The sequence below is a fragment of the Oryza sativa genome, chromosome 9 (genome assembly GCF_034140825.1).
Source record: "Oryza sativa Japonica Group chromosome 9, ASM3414082v1".
Classification (NCBI taxonomy): Eukaryota; Viridiplantae; Streptophyta; class Magnoliopsida; order Poales; family Poaceae; genus Oryza; species Oryza sativa.
The window spans coordinates 25,539,792-25,558,117 of record NC_089043.1 but is presented as its reverse complement, the minus strand read 5'-3'; the positions used below and the strand labels follow the sequence as shown (position 1 = coordinate 25,558,117).

At 45.5% G+C, this 18,326-nt stretch overlaps 2 protein-coding genes and 1 long non-coding RNA gene across 3 annotated transcripts; 1 reads left to right on the top strand and 2 right to left on the bottom strand.

The window, feature by feature from the left end:
* Positions 1–109: 109 nt before the first annotated feature.
* LOC107278950 (uncharacterized) lies at positions 110–5,572 on the bottom strand. The gene is made up of 2 exons (XR_001540035.3): positions 5,335–5,572; positions 110–348 (listed from the first exon to the last, which is right to left on the bottom strand). It is a non-coding gene; the product is annotated as an uncharacterized lncRNA (long non-coding RNA).
* On the top strand, positions 1,782–5,167 carry LOC4347702 (protein NUCLEAR FUSION DEFECTIVE 4). Its single transcript, XM_015756552.2, has 2 exons — positions 1,782–3,209; positions 4,291–5,167. The coding sequence occupies exons 1-2, from the start codon at positions 2,029–2,031 to the stop codon at positions 4,766–4,768; spliced, it is 1,659 nt and encodes a 552-aa protein (XP_015612038.1). The 5' UTR covers positions 1,782–2,028; the 3' UTR covers positions 4,769–5,167.
* Positions 5,573–14,902: 9,330 nt separating the features above from the next.
* Positions 14,903–18,125, bottom strand: LOC4347700 (thaumatin-like protein 1). The gene is made up of 3 exons (XM_015756575.3): positions 17,525–18,125; positions 16,744–17,434; positions 14,903–15,533 (listed from the first exon to the last, which is right to left on the bottom strand). The coding sequence occupies exons 1-3, from the start codon at positions 17,595–17,597 to the stop codon at positions 15,359–15,361; spliced, it is 939 nt and encodes a 312-aa protein (XP_015612061.1). The 5' UTR covers positions 17,598–18,125; the 3' UTR covers positions 14,903–15,358.
* Positions 18,126–18,326: the final 201 nt, after the last annotated feature.

Below are 18,326 nucleotides of genomic sequence, written 5' to 3'. Positions count from 1 at the left end.
AACACAGTGTCGGCCGGTCAGACCGCGGGTCGCGCCGGTCTGACCGCGCGATACACGCCGGTCTGACCGGCTACCAGAGCCCGGTCTGACCGGTCCACATAAAATGATAAATCCTGCAGATTCACCTGTGAAAACCAATTATCTCCAAAACCACTTCGTGATTAATTCCAAATACAAAACCAATAATGTCCAATGCCCAATTGTTCATCACAGAATAATAATCAAAAACACCTTTGATTTTACAGCACGCTTAATTCAACACTTCCCGGCTTCCTGTAATGTTTGTATAGCCACCAAAGCAAGGGCTGTGTTTAGATCCAAACTTTAGTCCTTTTCTATCACATCAACCTGTCATACACACACAATTTTTCAGTCAGATCATTTCCAATTTCAACCAAAATCTAAACTTTGCGCTGAACTAAACACATCCAAGAATTCTCCAACGGGGAAAATTTCTGGGATTAATCAAGTTCAGAAACGGGGCAGCCAGGTATGGAGATTGTCAAGAAACAAGCACGGATGGACGATCGCTGCCTGTTTTTGGTTTCTTTTCACTATTCATGTCCTCAGTCCTCGAGCAGGTGCACCATTGTCCCCAGGGCCATGGCAATGTGCCAAATTGCCAATGCTTGTCATGAATATGACAACGCTAGCTAGCTCAGCGGACCACGGCTAGAAGCACAGTGGCAACATCGCCACCAGTGTCGTGGTCGTTCGCCGCCCACAGTTGGCAATACCACTGCATTTTAGTAGCCTTTCATGCATGTTCTGCCTAATTCGTGATCGAAGAATCATGTACTATATAATAACGTATAGATTATATATTTATATGTAGGGGTAGGGAAAATAAACAGTTTAATCCAAGAAAACTATAATAGCACGTACTAGTAGAAATTATGTTATCTTCCTATTGTTTGACATAAAATGTACTATCTCTGTTTTACAATTACTTCTTGTTCTAATTTTATTCTAAGTCAAATATTTTTATTTTCAATCATCATTTTTTTATATATTATGAAAATATTTCTCATTATACGTTAATAACATAAATCTTACAATATTAAACTATAAATTAATGTTTGACTTAGGATGAAAGACACAGTACTCTAAAATGGACCAGTAGCGTGAATGTCTCGGTCAGAATAAATATGTGAACCCTGTAAAATTTTCACGTAAAAGTAATATACCATGTATGCATATGTAGTAGTAATATATACTGAAATTTTTTTTAACATTTTTGATAGATAAAGTTATGCACCATAATGTCTTTGATTTTTTTTTTCAAATTGTTTGAGTACGATTGAATTATAGAAAAATATAGCAACACCTAAAACACTAAATTAATTTATGAATTTGACATTGGATATATTTTGATAATATATTAGTTTTGTGCTAGAAATGATGCTATATTTTTCTATAAACTTGATGAAACTTAAAATTTCTAACTAGAAAAAATAATCAAAACGATGTATAGTATGAAACGAAGGTAGCAGTATATTTTCATACCCGTACATGAGTACAACAGCTATTTAAATGGGAGAAAATCTTCCCTTTTCAATCAATCATAAAAAAGATCACCAAAATCCCTCCCCCAAAGAAAACACACACAGTACAATCCAAATCACAATCGACGTCCTAATCGCACGCGCTTTTAATCTCGATTAAACTACTGAACGTAAATAGCACAACTATCCATTCCCTCCCCCAGCCAAAGCTATAGCATAGAGCGACCTTTCGATCGTTCCCTATAAATCACCACCCCTCCTCGTCGCCTCCCTTTCGCTGCTTACATGCAAAAAAACTCCCATAAACCCCTCCTCTTCGAGAAAATCCCTTTTTGTTCAACCACGACGCGAATTCCCAAGCAACCCCCCCACACCCAGCTGAGTAGCTGACGCAGCACCAGCAGTCGCGGGGAAAGGGACACGTCTCGCCGCCCCAGCTTCCCGCCTCCCTCCCATCCCGCCGCCGCGGACGCGTCCAAGCCACAGCAACAGCAACCACTCCGACGAACACCTCGCCTGCGCGATGGTGGCGGCGGCGCTGGACGCGATGGCGGGGACGAGGTGGGGGAGGTGGCTGGGGCTCGTGACGGCGGTGTGGGTGCAGTGCATCTCCGGCAACAACTACACCTTCTCCAACTACTCCCACTCCATCAAGACGCTCATGGGCCTCACCCAGCTGCAGCTCAACGGCCTCTCCGTCGCCAAGGACGTCGGCAAGGCGTTCGGCCTCCTCGCCGGCCTCGCCTCCGACCGCGTCCCCACCTGGCTTCTCCTCGCCGTCGGCTCCCTCGAGGGCCTCCTCGGCTACGGCGCGCAGTGGCTCGTCGTGTCCCGGGCCGTCGCGCCGCTGCCCTACTGGCAGATGTGCGTCTTCCTCTGCCTCGGCGGGAACAGCACGACGTGGATGAACACCGCCGTGCTCGTCACCTGCATCCGCAACTTCCGCCGGAGCAGGGGGCCGGTGTCCGGGTTGCTCAAGGGCTATGTGGGGCTCAGCACGGCGATCTTCACCGACGTCTGCTCCGCGCTCTTCGCCGACGACCCGGCCTCGTTCCTCGTCATGCTCGCCGTCGTGCCGGCCGCGGTGTGCGCGGTCGCCATGGTGTTCCTCCGCGAGGGGGAGGTTGGCGGCGGCGGCGCGGACGGGCGGGAGGAGGAGGAGGAGGATGGGTGGTGCTTCGCCGCAATCAACACGCTCGCCGTCGCCATCGCGCTGTACCTCCTCGCCGCCGACCTCACCGGCGTCGGGGGAGGCGGCGGGGTCGTGTCGGCCGTCTTCGTGGCCGTCCTCCTTGTGCTCCTCGCGTCCCCCGCCGCGGTGCCGGCGCACGTGGCGTGGAAGTCCTGGATGAAGACGCGGAAGCTCGCGAACGCCGACGTCGAGGAGGCGGAGGAGTGCGCGTCCGCCCCGCTCCTCGTGGCGAAGGCGACGGCGGCGGCGGCGGCGGAGGCGCGCGGCCCCGGCGAGAAGCCGGTGCTCGGGGAGGAGCACACGATCGCGCAGGCGCTCATGTCGCTGGACTTCTGGCTCATGTTCGCGTCGTTCCTGATGGGCGTCGGCACGGGGCTCGCCGTGATGAACAACCTGGGGCAGATGGGCGTCGCCATGGGCTACTCCGACGTCTCCCTCTTCGTCTCCATGACCAGCATCTGGGGATTCTTCGGCCGCATCGCCTCCGGGACCATCTCCGAGCACTTCATCAAGTTCGTCTCCTTCTCCCATCCCTTTCCCCTTCCATCTCCGTACACAAAATTGAACCGCAAAATCCCCAGCGCTTATTATTCCAAAAAAAAAAATCCCCAGCGCTTACTGTCGCCATAGATCCGTAGCTCCGTAGCACGGATTAGGTGTGGCATTTTCTTTCGCTAGAGTTGGAATCTTGGAGCCCACTAGCCCGCCATTGGTGATGGATGGGTGCTGCAACCATGTCGGCATCCGTAGTGGTGGTGCCCAGGTTGGAGCAAGGCGAGCATTTCCAAGACAGAGTCAAGATGGTCAATAGAATTTCAGATATTGCAACTTGCCCACTTTAATTGTAGTACTATAGTATGATCATTATACTAAGCTGTAGGATTCCCAGATTCCCTCGGATACATCTGCCTAGGAATAGGATGGATCAAGTTGACAGACTGAGAGAACGAGAGAGCTTAGTTGGGATTGGGGAAAATGGAGGTTTTGGTTCTAGTTGGGAATGGGGGAACTGAAGGGTTTGGTTCTTGATTCCTTTGGAAGGATGGCTTACACTAATCTGCAATATAATTAGCAATTGTAGAGACAAATAATCATCTTTAGGTATCTGCACCTGCTGGTTAGAATGGTGATAAGATAGCAGTAGCACAAGTTGTGTTTAAGCTGTACCCCGTAGTACTTATCTGCAGGTACTATCCATGGAGAATTGGTAGTCCTATGCTTTCAGTGGTCACTACCTAAGTACCTAACTGCAGTCCATACTATATGGTTACTCAATTCACATGTATAGAGTACATGTTACCTTTCTGTGTTAGTGGTCATGTGTGCATAGCACATCATGTACAGCTGGTGTTTCCATTAAGAACTGTTATCGGATTATCAACATTGGCTTCCTTTTCTTTTTTGGATCAACCTATTCTGGAAGAGCAATTCGACATATTATTAGTCTGACCAAATTTATGTAAAACTAGGGAGTCAATGTCTACAACTTAATGTGTCCACTTCGTAGTCTTAATCCAATGTTCATTTCATTTCTGTATGCGTTTCCCTTTCCTCAAATATTTTGCTGAGCTTCTGAACGTGACAAAATTTCAGGACAAGAGCAATTCCACGCCCCTTGTGGAATGCAGCTTCGCAAATCCTGATGGCCGTGGGCTATGTTGTGATGGCAGTTGGTATGCCAGGCTCCCTCTTCGTCGGCTCCGTTGTGGTTGGCATCTGCTACGGTGTCCGCCTGGCGGTCACCGTGCCAACAGCATCTGAACTGTTCGGTCTCAAGTACTACGGCCTCATCTACAACATCCTCATTCTCAACTTACCACTCGGCTCCTTCCTCTTCTCTGGCCTTCTTGCTGGCCTCCTCTACGACGCGCAGGCCACCAAGGTACCCGGTGGTGGCAACACCTGTGTTGGTGCGCACTGCTACCGCCTCGTGTTCGTGGTCATGGCGATTGCCTGCGTCGTCGGGTTCGGTTTGGATGTCTTGCTGTGCTTCAGGACCAAGAGGGTGTATGCCAAGATCCATGAGAGCAAGAGGCAGAGCAGGTCGGCAGTTGTGCAGAGGGTAAGCTAGCCAAAACCTACAGCTATGAGAAAAATGGTACAGATTCGCGCAATTGCATCAAGATTCAATGATTCAACGAGTGCAGGTTCTGTAAATTTTGTGCAAATAAGAGGATCCCATGTCTTGATTCTTTGGAATTAGATGGATGGATCCATTCAATCGGTATAGTTTAACTGCCACGGAGGTTTCTAGGGGCTGATTCGAGCAATGTTTGCCCTGTGTGTGTAATTCAGTACTAGTACTGACTACTACTGACTGAGAGGCTGCAGATTGTGGAGTTGTCTGATCCCTCGGTGTAATCAGTTTAGTCAGTGTATCCTTGAGGAAATGTATTCTCGGTTTTAGCCTGTACGATGAATTGTTGTGCAATTAGCCTGTTGGCATATAAATTCAGATCAATTCAAGCCATTCTTTTTGGAACATTGTTAAGTACTCTATTTATTTTGAGCATGAATGGATGTACTCAGTTACTCAGAGTCTGAAACTAGAAACCAATCAACCATCGAGGAATTGGAATATTGGATGAAAGAAAACTAATCTACTGGGTTATATCTCCAAAGTTAGAAATGGCGAACCTGCCGGCCGCCGTCGCCGTCGCCGACTCCACCCAAGCGAGATCGTCGCTGTGCCGCCGCTGGCGAGGAACCAATCGGTGCTGGTGCGGGTGACGGCGACGCACCCAATCTCGGATGCTTGCGCAGAGGAGGATCTGGAGCACTTGGCTGGGGATCGCCGCCAGCAAAGGGAAGGGGAAAAACTGCCTGGAGCCTGCTGGACCGTAGGCTTCAATCTGGGCCGTCCAATGCAGCGGATGTGGGGAGCACGAATCTTGGAATACTTATGGAAAGAGCCCCATGTACTTGGGAACAAAATGTGTTGAAAGTTGAAACTATAATTATCTGTAGTTCGTAAAAGAATCATTCTTTGGTCTATGGATTTGCTTTTTTGTGATTCACTTGAGTTAGGATACACCAAGCTTCAAGAAGATAATTAATTTTATTCTTTTGATTACCACCTTTATGGACTGATCCGTGTTTGCTTGTTTGTTTCGTGTGTTGTTGTTCAGTAACTAAATTCTTGCAGCTCGCGTGCCCATTTCTAAGGAAAGGAAAATCCTTCAACCTGGGCCTAAGAATTGCTAATTCTGCTCCTAGCCAATAATCACCTGGTTATGCAAGAAACAGCTCGATATTGTAGTAATTTATCAGACGGTTCTTAATGAAACCATAGTACTTCAAGCGATTCAGGTGTACTTGATGCTTGAGAACCTGTTCCCCATCTTGATGTTATGAGGCTTTGAGCTGCATTTGCATACAGAAGTAGGAAACAGAAAAGCTCATTTCCAAGTCAGTACCCCATAGTAGCAAAACTCATCTGGTTGTCAGATTACTAAATTCCACCATTTTACTGGATTTATCTAGCCATTGTTCTTCAGTTCAACAAGCAATCAAGCATGTCTGAATTTCATTGCAAAAGCAAAAATATCTTGTTTCTCCATCTGGATATTAACTTGATCGGTCTTTTGTCAACATTTGTGTAGAGCTGATTTTCTAATATGATTAGTACCAGTGGATGCTGACAGATGAAGGGCACAGTTCTGAAGGTAGTCACCATACCTTAATGGCTTAATATCACGTCCCCGTCGAAATCTTTCAGATCTGTTTGGGCCTGTTTGGTTGCTCGCCTCAAATCCTGACAATGTATACACATGTTCTAAATATCTATCCAGCCTCACTTTTTCTTTCCTTCATTCCAAGATTTTACATCTGGCATTTGTGGCCGTAAATGCACATGTTGAAACGGAGCACACCGTTGAAATTTCCTTCCAGATGCTTTCAGCAGATTTATTGACCTGGCGGCAAGGATATGTCAGTTGTTGAACAGTCTATAGAATATTTCAGAGAATCCGATTATTAACAGACGAAGGAAGTATAATTCTGATTATATTCGAACGGCATTTTTGGGGAAAAGAAAAAGAAAAGTAAGATTTGCAGAAAGGGTTTTATTGTCACTGCTAGGGAAGACTTGTTTTCATTTCATCAAAGCAGATATTTTTGTCACATTCTTGACTAATACACGTATAGCTATATTTCAAGCCAAAAGCCATCTACGGTAACACTAGCTTAAACTATCATATTCCTACTGACTTACCTGAATTATTTTGGTAGCATCAGTTTACACAAGAGATCAATAGGTCCACGAAAGCCAGCAGGTGCAGAGGATAAGTAAAATCCTGCTGCCTAAAAAGAAAGAAAAATGCACAGCTTCCACCATTTAGCATATGCAGATTCAGCGAAAGCATTTTGAACCTACAGGTCCTGTAAATTCAGAACTAATGTATGATTCATGTCTTGATTCTCTGAAGAAGATGATGGATTTACTCAAACGGAATAGTTCAGAACGACATCGCGTCAATTCAGTTCATGAAGTAAAGGTGCATAGTTTTCAAGGAGGCCCTCGTACTATTCGTATTATCATTTACATTCACAAGGAGTAGTTCTGGGCTTCTGGGCCGTCGGTCCGTTATGAGCGTCCGAAATTTATCTTACCTGGTGAACGAACAAGTTACGTGTATTTTACAATAGGACCCCTATAGTTCATCCTATTTGTATTTTGAAATAGAGGACTCAAAAGAGAAAGTTTCTTCCAAGTCCCGTGCCGAAATCGCATCGGAAACAATCCACCCCATGCCTACGGGAGGGAGGCAGGCTAGCGTCGCGTGTTTGATTGGTGGGATTGCATAGTCGCGGATTGGGCGGGACCGCGGGAGTTTCCGATCAAGGCTGAGGAGATAGGCGGTAGAAACCTCGAAGGTGAATCTCTCTGTCTATATGTGTTATCCAATCCACATTTGTTTTGATCAGATCTAGATGTTGAGAAACAGTAGCGAGGCTCCTGTTCTTTTTTTGCCGGGTCAGCCAAAGGTTGGCCGACCAATTTCATTAAGAAAGGAGGAAATAAAGTTAAAACAACTTAGTTACAACGACAACAAATTGTCGCGCTAGAACGAGCGAAGCACGCCCAGCAGAAACAGCAAAACAAAGGAAAGGAGCAAACGCTCAAAACTTCCGGCTGATTACTCACTAATGAGGGAAAAGATCCCGGCTGCTTTCCAAACTTCAATTTCCTCCCTGATGTCCTGCACAAGCTGCTGTGCTGTTCTGGACACATTTTGGAAAATCCTTGCGTTCCTCTCCTTCCACACAATCCAACAAATCAGCATGAACAAGCAATCAAAATCGCTCCTGTAGCTCAACCGACAGCGTGATCTGACCGTCAGCCACCAATCTGACAGTGGCGTCGCCATCTCCGCTGGCAGGGGGAAATCCACACCAAGCCACCCCCTGATTCGCCGCCATACCTCCGTCGTGAAAGCACAATCCACCAGTAAATGATGGCCGTCCTCGCTGTTTTGTCGACATAACTGACAAAGATCCTCGTGAGGCCAGTTTCGCTTGGCGAGATTATCCGCTGTCAAGCATTTACCTTTGAGTGCCAACCACATGAAGAAACGGACTCTCGACGGAGTCCTAGATTGCCACAGCAGTTCACCAAAAGGACAGTCCTCCTTGGCTAAAAAGAAAAGATTGTATGCTGAAGAGGCTGAATAAAGACCATCAGCAGCCATCTTCCATCGAATGGAGTCAGCACTGTTGTCCAGAGTTACCTCCCGCATTTCATCCCAAAGCTGAAAGAACTCCCCAAGGGCTTCAGTCGACAAGGAGCCTAGAAGATCCCTCGTCCATCTATGGTCGACCAATGCTTGACATAAGTGAAAAGGGTCGGCCATCTCCAAGCAAAGCAACCTTTCCCAGACCAATCTACAGTCCAAAACCGTGTATCTTGACCATTCCCTGGAATGAAACCTGCCACCGAATTGAAGATAGCATCCACGTCACTCCCCGGAAGGAAACCGGCCGAAGCCCAGGGCCTGTCCTTCTGCTCCAGCTGCCTCGCGCGCCATCTAAGCCGCAAGGCCTGGCCAAAAAGGTCCAAGTCTTTCACCCCCAACCCTCCTTTATTAATTGGCAAGCAAATTTTTCTCCAAGAGACCAGGCAGTGACCTCCACTGACTTCTTCTTGTCCTTTCCATAAGAAACCTCGGCACTTGCGCTCAATGTCTTTTATTGCCCATCGTGGGAGTTGTAGCACAGACAGAAAGTGCACTGGCAGCGCCATAAGTACCGATTTGATCAAGCACAACCTTCCATCAATGGATAACATCTTCGGTTTCCACCCCGCGACCTTTTTGGCAAGCTTGTCGAGGATAGGCTGCAGCTCAGCCTTCGTGGGTTTCCTGGTACCAAGGGGTAGACCGAGATAGGTAATCGGGAAGTTCTCCACTCGACATGAGAGCGTCTCTTCAATCAAGCTCAGCTGATCGGCAGAGCAGTGGATCGGTGTGTTCGCACTCTTGGAGAAATTGGTCTTGAGGCCTGTTGCATCACCGAATAGGCCCAAGATTGCCTTGATCACTAGAGCCTCTCTGGCCGTAGGCCGAAAAAACAACACGGCATCGTCAGCATAGACTGAGATAGAAGGTAAATTCTGTCTTGCTGAGAGGGGGAAAGAAGATGCATGGTTCTTGCTTGATCCACCAAAGCTTGAAGGGAATCCATTACCAGTACAAATAGCAACGGCGATAATGGATCGCCTTGCCTCAGCCCCCGAGCCGGTTTGAAGGGGTTCGATGCTACTCCGTTGATCAGGATGCTCGTCTTCTCTGTAACGAAGATCATAGAAAGCCACCGCCTCCAGCTCGGCCCAAAACCCCGAAATTTCAACATGGACAGTAGGAAGCACCAAGATACCGTGTCGAAGGCCTTGGAAATGTCGAGCTTCAAGAGAATCATCTCCTCCTTCCGTTTGTGAAACTGTTGCACTAAACCCTTGACAAAGACATAATTCTCATGTATACTTCTACCCTTAATGAATGCAGTTTGCGAGAAGGGAACCAATTCATCCAGTCTTGGGGCCAGCCTCCTAGCCATGACTTTTGTTGCTAGCTTGCTGAAGCTGTGCACAAGGCTTATCGGCCGATAGTCCTTTAGGAGAGTTGGGGCTTCTTTCTTTGGCAAAAGAGTAATCACAGCCGAATTGAGCAAATCTAAGTTTTGGCTACTACCTGAGCAGAATTTGTCAAGTGCTTGCATCAGCTCTGGTTTGATCACGTCCCAGCAAGTCTGGTAGAAAAGCCCCGTAAAACCATCCGGCCCAGGAGATTTCTCATTCGGCATACTCCGGATAGCTGCCCAAACCTCATCTTCAGTGAAAGGATTGTCTAGCTCAATCATATCTCCTCTCCTCAACTGAGTATGCTGAAAAAGAATCTCCCTTTTGTCACTCTCCCCTGAGCTCATCACCATCTCGAAGTATTCTCGGGCCAAAGCTTGCATATCTTGTTGAGATGTGGCGCATCTCCCATCGTGTTCCAAGATTGGGATCAACAACTTCCTTCTTCTAGCTTTAATCTTCATGTGGAAGAAGGCAGTGCCTGCATCCCCTTCCCTCAAGTTTCTTACCCGAGCCCTTTGTCTCAGCCGAATTCTTTCCAATGATGCCAACTCCAAACATCTCCCCTTGCAGCCAGCCCCTAAGGCGGCGCTCCAAGTCCGATAGCAAGCGAGATTCCTGCGCCACATCCAGACGCAAAATCACTTCGTTCGCAATTTGGATTTGAAGCCTGAACTTACTGATTCTTCTTTGCCCCCACTTGGTGAGTTTCTTGCACAGCCGCGCCAACTTGACATGCAAAATCGAGTAAGGGTCATCAGACTGAACTTCCTGCTGCCAGCTCTCCATGACCGCTTCTAAGAAACCATCCAACTTCGTCCAGTAGGATTCAAACCTGAATCGTCTGGTTCTTTCCCCTGCAACACCGCAACTAAGTAGCAATGGGCAATGATCTGAGTTGGAGGAACTCAAAGCCTGAAGATGCGCTTCCGGAAAGCACTCTTCCCACTGGGTTAGACGAGCAATCTGTCCAATTTAACCAGCGTCGGCTGCTGCTGCTCATTACTCCATGTGTATCGCCTCCCGAAAAGATACATGTCCCTCAATTCGAGCTCGTTCAGCTTGTTCCTGAAGGCATTCATCAACCTTCTGTTAATTCTGCTATTGCTCTTGTCCATCGCAGCCGCAATGAGGTTAAAATCACCAGTGATCATCCATTCTCCCTGACAACTGTTCCTCACCATCGACAATTCCTCCAGAAACAGCAGCTTGTCTGCATCCCCTTGTGGTCCATAGACTGACGTTAGGAACCAGGAACGCTCGCCCAGGATCCAACGAAGTTGCACCGTGATTGACCACTGTCCTATATGCACTACATTCCCCTGGAAAGCCGCCCCCTTCCATGCTATAATTACCCCCCCGCGAGTCTGCTCCGCCGGCAACGCAGCGAAGCCATCAAAATCTAAGCCACAGGAGTCAAACACCACCGCCGAATCCACCACCTCAAGCTTAGATTCTTGGAAACATACAACCGACACCCCACTCGACATCACAGACTCCCGCACAAGGGCTCTCTTGTCAGCATTATTGAGGCCCCTTACATTCCACCCAAGTAAACTAAAAGAAAGAGAGGAGGTTGACATGGAAACAGATAGAACACCAGCCCACACCGCCTACTTCGACCCCGACGTCAGACGTATTCCCTCAAGCCGGAGACGCCGCCGCCATGAACCAGACGGAGGACAGAACCAGGCTCCTGTTCTGTCCTCCATGCTGGAAAAATTTTGCCTGAATCAGTCGTAAGCATGTGGATTGGTACATGGTTTATGCTTTTGGTTACCATCTTAATTATGCATTGCATTCCTGTATGCAGCATGAATATATACATAAGCCAATCTAATACCTGGTCCAATTTTACCGGTCTAGCTAGGCTGGTGCTGATTTGACAAAATAGTCCTAGATGAAAGTACTTTCTGAAGAGATTCAGGTATATTTGATGCCTCAATTCAACACCTCATCCCCTCATATTCTAATGTGAGTCTTTGAGCTGTTTATATATATAGGCCTTTTAGGATAACAGATCAACAGTGTAACTCACCAAATTCAGTTGTCTTGCCTTTGACCCTCAGTTTAGTTGGTCACTCGGATTTGCAAGAAAAAAAATATCTTGCATCTCTAGCTGGATATTAACATGACCTCTTGATTCTTGTTGGTGCTGTGTAGATCTGATTTTGAGAGACAGTCGGTATAAGTGGATGCTGATATGGTGAAGCTCATACTTTTTAATGTGGCCCATGTTGCTTAATATCATGTCCCTGTCAAAACCTTCCATGATTTTTAACGGCTCACATTTGATAAACCTGTAATTCTAAAATAAAAGTTGGTCTAGTGTTTTTTTGTTGTTTTTCAGTGGCACTTCGCCCCATAAAGCACATGCTGAAACATAGCAAATTGCTGAAGCTGCCTTCCAGGTCATTTCAGCGGATTTAACTTCAAGGTTAAGATAAGCTGATTGTGTTGTAGACAATGACACATTTCGAATATGCTTGACTTCTTCTGAACTTAGTAGTTTTGTTTGATTTCCCCTGAAATGGCTGCAAACTCTTGTCGGCATGAGGATTCTGAAGAATATTTTATACCCAAATACGGGATGAATACTGATTTCAGGATTCTGAAGAATATTTTATACCCAAATACGGGATGAATACTGATTTCCCTCAACCTAATGCATATTTACAGTATATCAGGTTTCGAACCTTTGCACTCTATGCAATGAAGACTAAGCTTCCACTTCATTAATACAAGTACTTTTGTTATATTCCTCATTGATCCATAATTAATTCTTTTTCGGGAATATGCAAATGCAAGGAGCGCATCTTTATATTAAGAGAAATATCAATGATCCATAATTCCTATACAACTATATCTCTTCCAGAAAAGGAAGAAAACCAGATGCCACTACCCCCTCCTATACACCTAACTGGCTTATTCCCACCAACTTTACGTACAATACTCTGGAAAATTTAATTAATTGCTAAATGTAAGGAAGTGAACAGAATCATACAGTTGGGTTTTTGCCTGACTGACAGATCACCTGCAGTTGCTGTTAGGACTGCACAATAGCATACGCACGCAATCATAGCTTTTTATTCCCCAATAGGACAATAGGATGACCCCAGAGCAACTACTACAGTGACATATGACAATGGTTTTTCTACAGTGTATGGTACAGTTTCCACTGTATCTTCCCCTTCCATTTTTCTTTTTTTTTTTTGGAATACGCAAGGAGCGCATCATTGTATTAAGAAGAAATAAAGTTTACGTACTCCATTTTTCTTTTTTGGGAATACCCATAAGGATTGTGTATCTTTGTATTATGCCCTTCCATTTTGAATCCAGCGATGCTACTATTACTGCCTAGTTTTGCAGTCTGGTAGGGGCTGAACGGAATCTACTTCCTTTTGCCTTGAAAAAAACTAGAAAAGCAAGAAAGATAAAAAAGATGCTCCCAAGAACATTGTAGCTGAAGCAGAGATATATTTAAGCAGCAGATCTGATCCAGGCATCAATGTGCCAAGTTGAGCTGAGGTTCCATGAAAAGAATTAGAGAAGTTTTTTTATATACAAAAAAGAGGTAGAAAAGGAAGGCTCAAATTTCTGTAGGGGCCTATAGTGTCCATCTATCAGTGGTTCATTTTTTGCTCAGAGCATTAATATTGCCCCTCTATCAATGGCTTCCAAGGCTTTTTATGGTTGTCAATTCTGAATTTCTGATTAGTCACTTAAAGAAAGGTGCAGGAAACAGCCTGGATTGCTATGTTGTCACATTCTCATTAAAAACAAAAACAACAACTACTCGTTTATCAGGTATCTACTTTTTCTTATTCTAAAAAAAAACTTTTTCATTTCTTACATGTACCAGTTGTCGTGGTGAAAAGTATGAGATAGCATGATTCTAAAGAGGAGATATTTCATAATGCATGTCTTTGATCTTTTCTTTATTGTAGATATGTTGCAATACTAGTTCAACTATGTCAGACTTTGCAAACAAAAAAATTATTCGCCTACCAGTGAATAGGGATCTTACATGTTGGAATTATGTAACTGTTTTTTTCATATTTTTCAGGATTGTTAATTCGAGCATTACTACAAATCTAGAATGAAGTCTGTTAGATGTTGGCTCTAATGCACTACCATCAAATATATCAAAAAGAACTCGTAATAATCTGAGGTTGGTGAAATTCTACTGAAGTCGGCAATGGTTAGTACTTATTTTTTCTTGTAAAAAAAGGTGCTTGGTACCTTTTTCTTTTCCTGAAGACCTCTTTTAAGACTTTGCTACCAATATGAAATTCGTGCATTTCTGAACTATAACTTGGTTTTGTCTTCTCTCCTTGCATTTGTTCTTTTCATGCCATATTCATTCTACATGTGCAGTAATAACTTTCTAATTTACTTGTGAGGTCTGACTGTTTTCACTAAATCTACCGTACTATTCTGTCGGTATTTACTTGGGTGGTGCTTACTTTACTGAGCTATCTGAAAGGTAACTTTATGGTTTATCAATAAGTAATTATTCTCCTTTTTCTTCTGATGAGCATATCTTCGAGGGCCATCCCAAACCTTTTCAAGATCTGTCCCCCGTTTTATTTTGCTCTGAATCACCATATCTTCACTTTTTTTCCCCAGAGAACTTTCCTCTCATCATCAGAAGGAATCTGTGGTTATCACTCAATTAACATCATCAATTACGTCCTAGTCTTTTTCAGAAAGGTGATTTTTCTGTTCATTAACGCGTACAAGTCAAAACCCTTCAGCCTTATTCTGAGTTTCTGATCACAGTAACTGGTTGCAAGTGTCCACGGAGTAATGAGGAAGACAGGACAATTGTGATGACTGGTAGCTTATGTGGGAAAAATGCTTTCTGAGGACAGCATGGGTTAAGAGTGGACTATAGTCACTAAAGTAAAACATGATTCATAGCTTATGTGATCACATGATTTGGCACCACCAGGAGCCTTAAACTAAGCCTTGTTTTACCAGCACTGTCTTTTTGTAATGGTACTATCCATTTTTGTAAGCCTCTCTTTTATCAAAAAAAAGAAAGAAGTAAAACATGATCATGAAAATGCTTAAGGATTGTCAAAACAACAATCATCATCTAACTTTCAGAAAGGTAAAAGAGATTCATTAGACTGATAACAGGTGATGAAATTTTACTATATACTTTCTTTACTTGGAATACAGCGTGTGACATGAATATATGTGGGGGCAAAAAAAATAATAATAAAAAGACAAAAATCTATACACAAGAAGTAACTAAAGTAGCAAGTTTCCTGAAAGGCAGAAAACTATTGCAGTCTTGCAGAGAGTTCTTGTTGACTGACACGGTGACACCTTAACAAGTCATAATACCACTAGAAGTCCACAGAGCTTCAATCCTTCTATCCACAAGCAAAAGGCTAAAGAATATCGCTTCACGTCCTCATCCTACTGCTCCAATCTTGTTTTTTTAAAAAAATCGGAAAGCAACACCGGCCACTTCCTACCGATCAAGAATCTCCATCCTCTTGCCACATCAGGGTCATCTCCTATCCGGCCTTTTTTTTTTGACTGAAATATCCGGCCAATTTAATCTTTAGCTAGCTAGTGTAGCACAAGCAAAGCCATTACTGCCACTGCTAATGTGGCTTGCAGCAACAACGACGTCGACGCCGGCGCCGCGCCGTCGACCTCGCCGGTGGCCAAGCTCGCCAGCCATGAGTCGTCCTCCAGCTGCGGATCCTTCGGCCTCGGCGACGGGTCATTGCTCGATTTCTGACTGCAGAGATAGAATGACACATGATATATATGTTGATGAACAAAAAGATTATTAAAAATGTCATCAATCAGGAATTCAAGATGCAACCTACAGAAGAAGAATCAAGGATGTTTAGTTAATGTATGAGAGATTAGACCGTCATAAGACAAGTTAATTTTACCCTGATAACCGTGTCGCGATAGTATGTGAGAGATTCCAGGCTTGTTTTTTTTTCCCTTGATTTTTTGGTGATTTTTTGTCCAGTTAGGCATGGGAAGCTTTAAGCTGGACAGCCACTAGCAATGGCGGGTGACTGATGACCATACAAGGTGGGGAAGGAACAAAGGCGAAGGCGGCAAAAGAAGAGAGGAGAACAATTTAAAGCTAGCTAGCAGAGCTCTCTCTCTTTTCTCTCTCACAGCTTATCCTTGTCTCTCTCTCAACCCCCTCACTCCTTTCTCCATCTCAGTTTGATGCTCCTTTTGTCGAAAATGCATTTTCTAAGTAATCTGGAAGATGCCCATATTCTCCAGCCATTATGTCCGTCCATGTTTCAGCTCTGGGCCACCGCCACAGCTACCCTCACTTGATAGAGGGAAGAGCCCTAAACTTGACATTTTTTTCTCCATATTATGATGTATCTTGCGACTGTTCAACCACCACAGGACAAATAACCTATGAAAATAAGCCTACTAAAGTGTATGCTAGGCTTAACTTGCCTAATTAAGGAGGTACCAAATTTTTACGCTACAAAAATCTCCTATGTGAGTCCATACCTTTGACCAATTGAGCTTGATAAGCTGCTGAAGCCAAGGCTGCCATCGGTTGGTTTAATGTTGATATAAACCGTACGATTTATGAGTAATATACAAAAGTAAACATTTTATATGTATCCTTAAATAATTTAAAACTTAATATTTAAAAATAAACTCCGATGAAAAAACAACAAAACCAACTCTAAAACTAAATTTTAAAATTTAAATTTTAGCTGTGGTCTATAACAAAACATAGGAGCCCAAAATTCAACAGTGTTAATAGATATTTCTTCCGTCCCAGAAAAACTTAACCTGACACATCCTAATACGATAAATCTAGATATACTCTATGTCCAGATTCATAGAGTATATCGTAGGTTGAGTTTTTTTTTGGGACATAGGCAGAGCACGACAATGCACACGCAAAGTAAAGCGAAGAGGTAAAAATTGTAAAAAAAAAAAAAGAGTTGGCCAACCTGTTGGGATTGCCGGGTCGAGGACAGAAGGTGATGGAGTAGTCGGTGCCGGTGCAGGTGAAGGTCGACGTGGCGTCGTCGTAGGCGTAGCTGTACGACCTAGGGCACGCCCTCTTGAACATCTGCGAGTACACCGACGGGTGACACGTGTCCGGATTGCCGTGGTCGCCGCTGCAGCAGTACTCCGGCGTGCCGAACGCCTCGCACGCGCTCCGGCAAGCCTGGCCATGGCCGGCCTTCAGCTCGGCGGGGCACCGCTGGTTGAGGTCCACGACGCACCCGGTCGCCGGGCACCCCGCCGCCGCCGCCTCCACCACCATGGGCAGGTTGTACCCGTCCACCAGGCTCACGTCGTAGTAGTCCTTCCCGCCGCCGCCGCCGCTGCCCAGCGTGAACTCCACCAGCGTCGCCGGCGGCGTCGCCCCCGCGCCGCGGCACTCCACCTCGCCGGAGCCGCAGTCCCCCGTCGCGCAAGTGCCCTTGCCGTCGTCGTCGAACGTGCACCCCGTCCGCGCCCAGAACCTCCCCGACCACCCCGCCGGCGCCGCCAGCGACCGCGTCTCGCCGGCGCCCAGCGCGAACCCCGTCGTCCCCAGCGCCGAGCTCCCCGAGTTCGACAGCACCCCCGGCCACACCGTGCCGCCGCACCTGTTCGTGAACGTGAACGTCACGCCGCCCACCATTACCAACCCTGCACACACACCAAATCCACCATGATCAACTTACAAACAGAACAAACCCAAGAACCAAGAATTCAATTCACCATTGCCAATCTCAATACCTTGAAAGAATGATAGGATGACGAAGAACACACTCATGATCCAAGTAGATCGAGTGATGATCCAAGAAGCCATTTGAGCAGCAATAAATTGTAAACTGAAACCCAATTCAAATGTGCGTTACTGTTATATGTATATATATGCTGGATATGCAGGAAAGTGATCAGTTATGGCAAGAGTGACCGGTATGTTCTTGAAATTGGCAGTCAGCTAACCCTAAATGGCAAGACGGTGGTTAGAAGCTTGGAGGAAGTTAGATGCAAGTAAACTAGTAATAGTGGCCACTACAGCTTGAGTGTGCAGAGTGGAAGCAAGCCGAGTGTAGGCTTGTTTGCTTACACACCTAGCCTATTTATACAGCTAGCAGTGACGTCAGCAATGATATGCAAAATGATGATACCAAGAATTACTACTTCCCCTCTCGTTTCACTTATTCCATTGCCTTTTGTTTTCTTTGCCTTTTCCCTTTTATTTTTCTCTCTCGAAAGAAAAACAAAAAGGAAGAAACAGAGTACTTGGGATAAAAATGCCCCAAATGCTTTCTTGGAAAGGAATGGAAGAGGCAGCAGAGCATATGGAGGTAGAAGACGACCGCTGCCATTCACGAATGATGTCTTGCTGGTGTGTGTGGGGGGGCCTTCGTTGGTTGGTCCTTGGCCCATCCGATGATCTGATCGATCGATCCTTCGTTTTCTCGGCGCATTAGCCGCTGCGAAAACTTTGGTGATCACTCGCCATCATCGATCGATTCTTTGGCTCGTTGCTGCACAATGCTTCTGCTGCGTTTTGGGCGTGGCGGTCGCT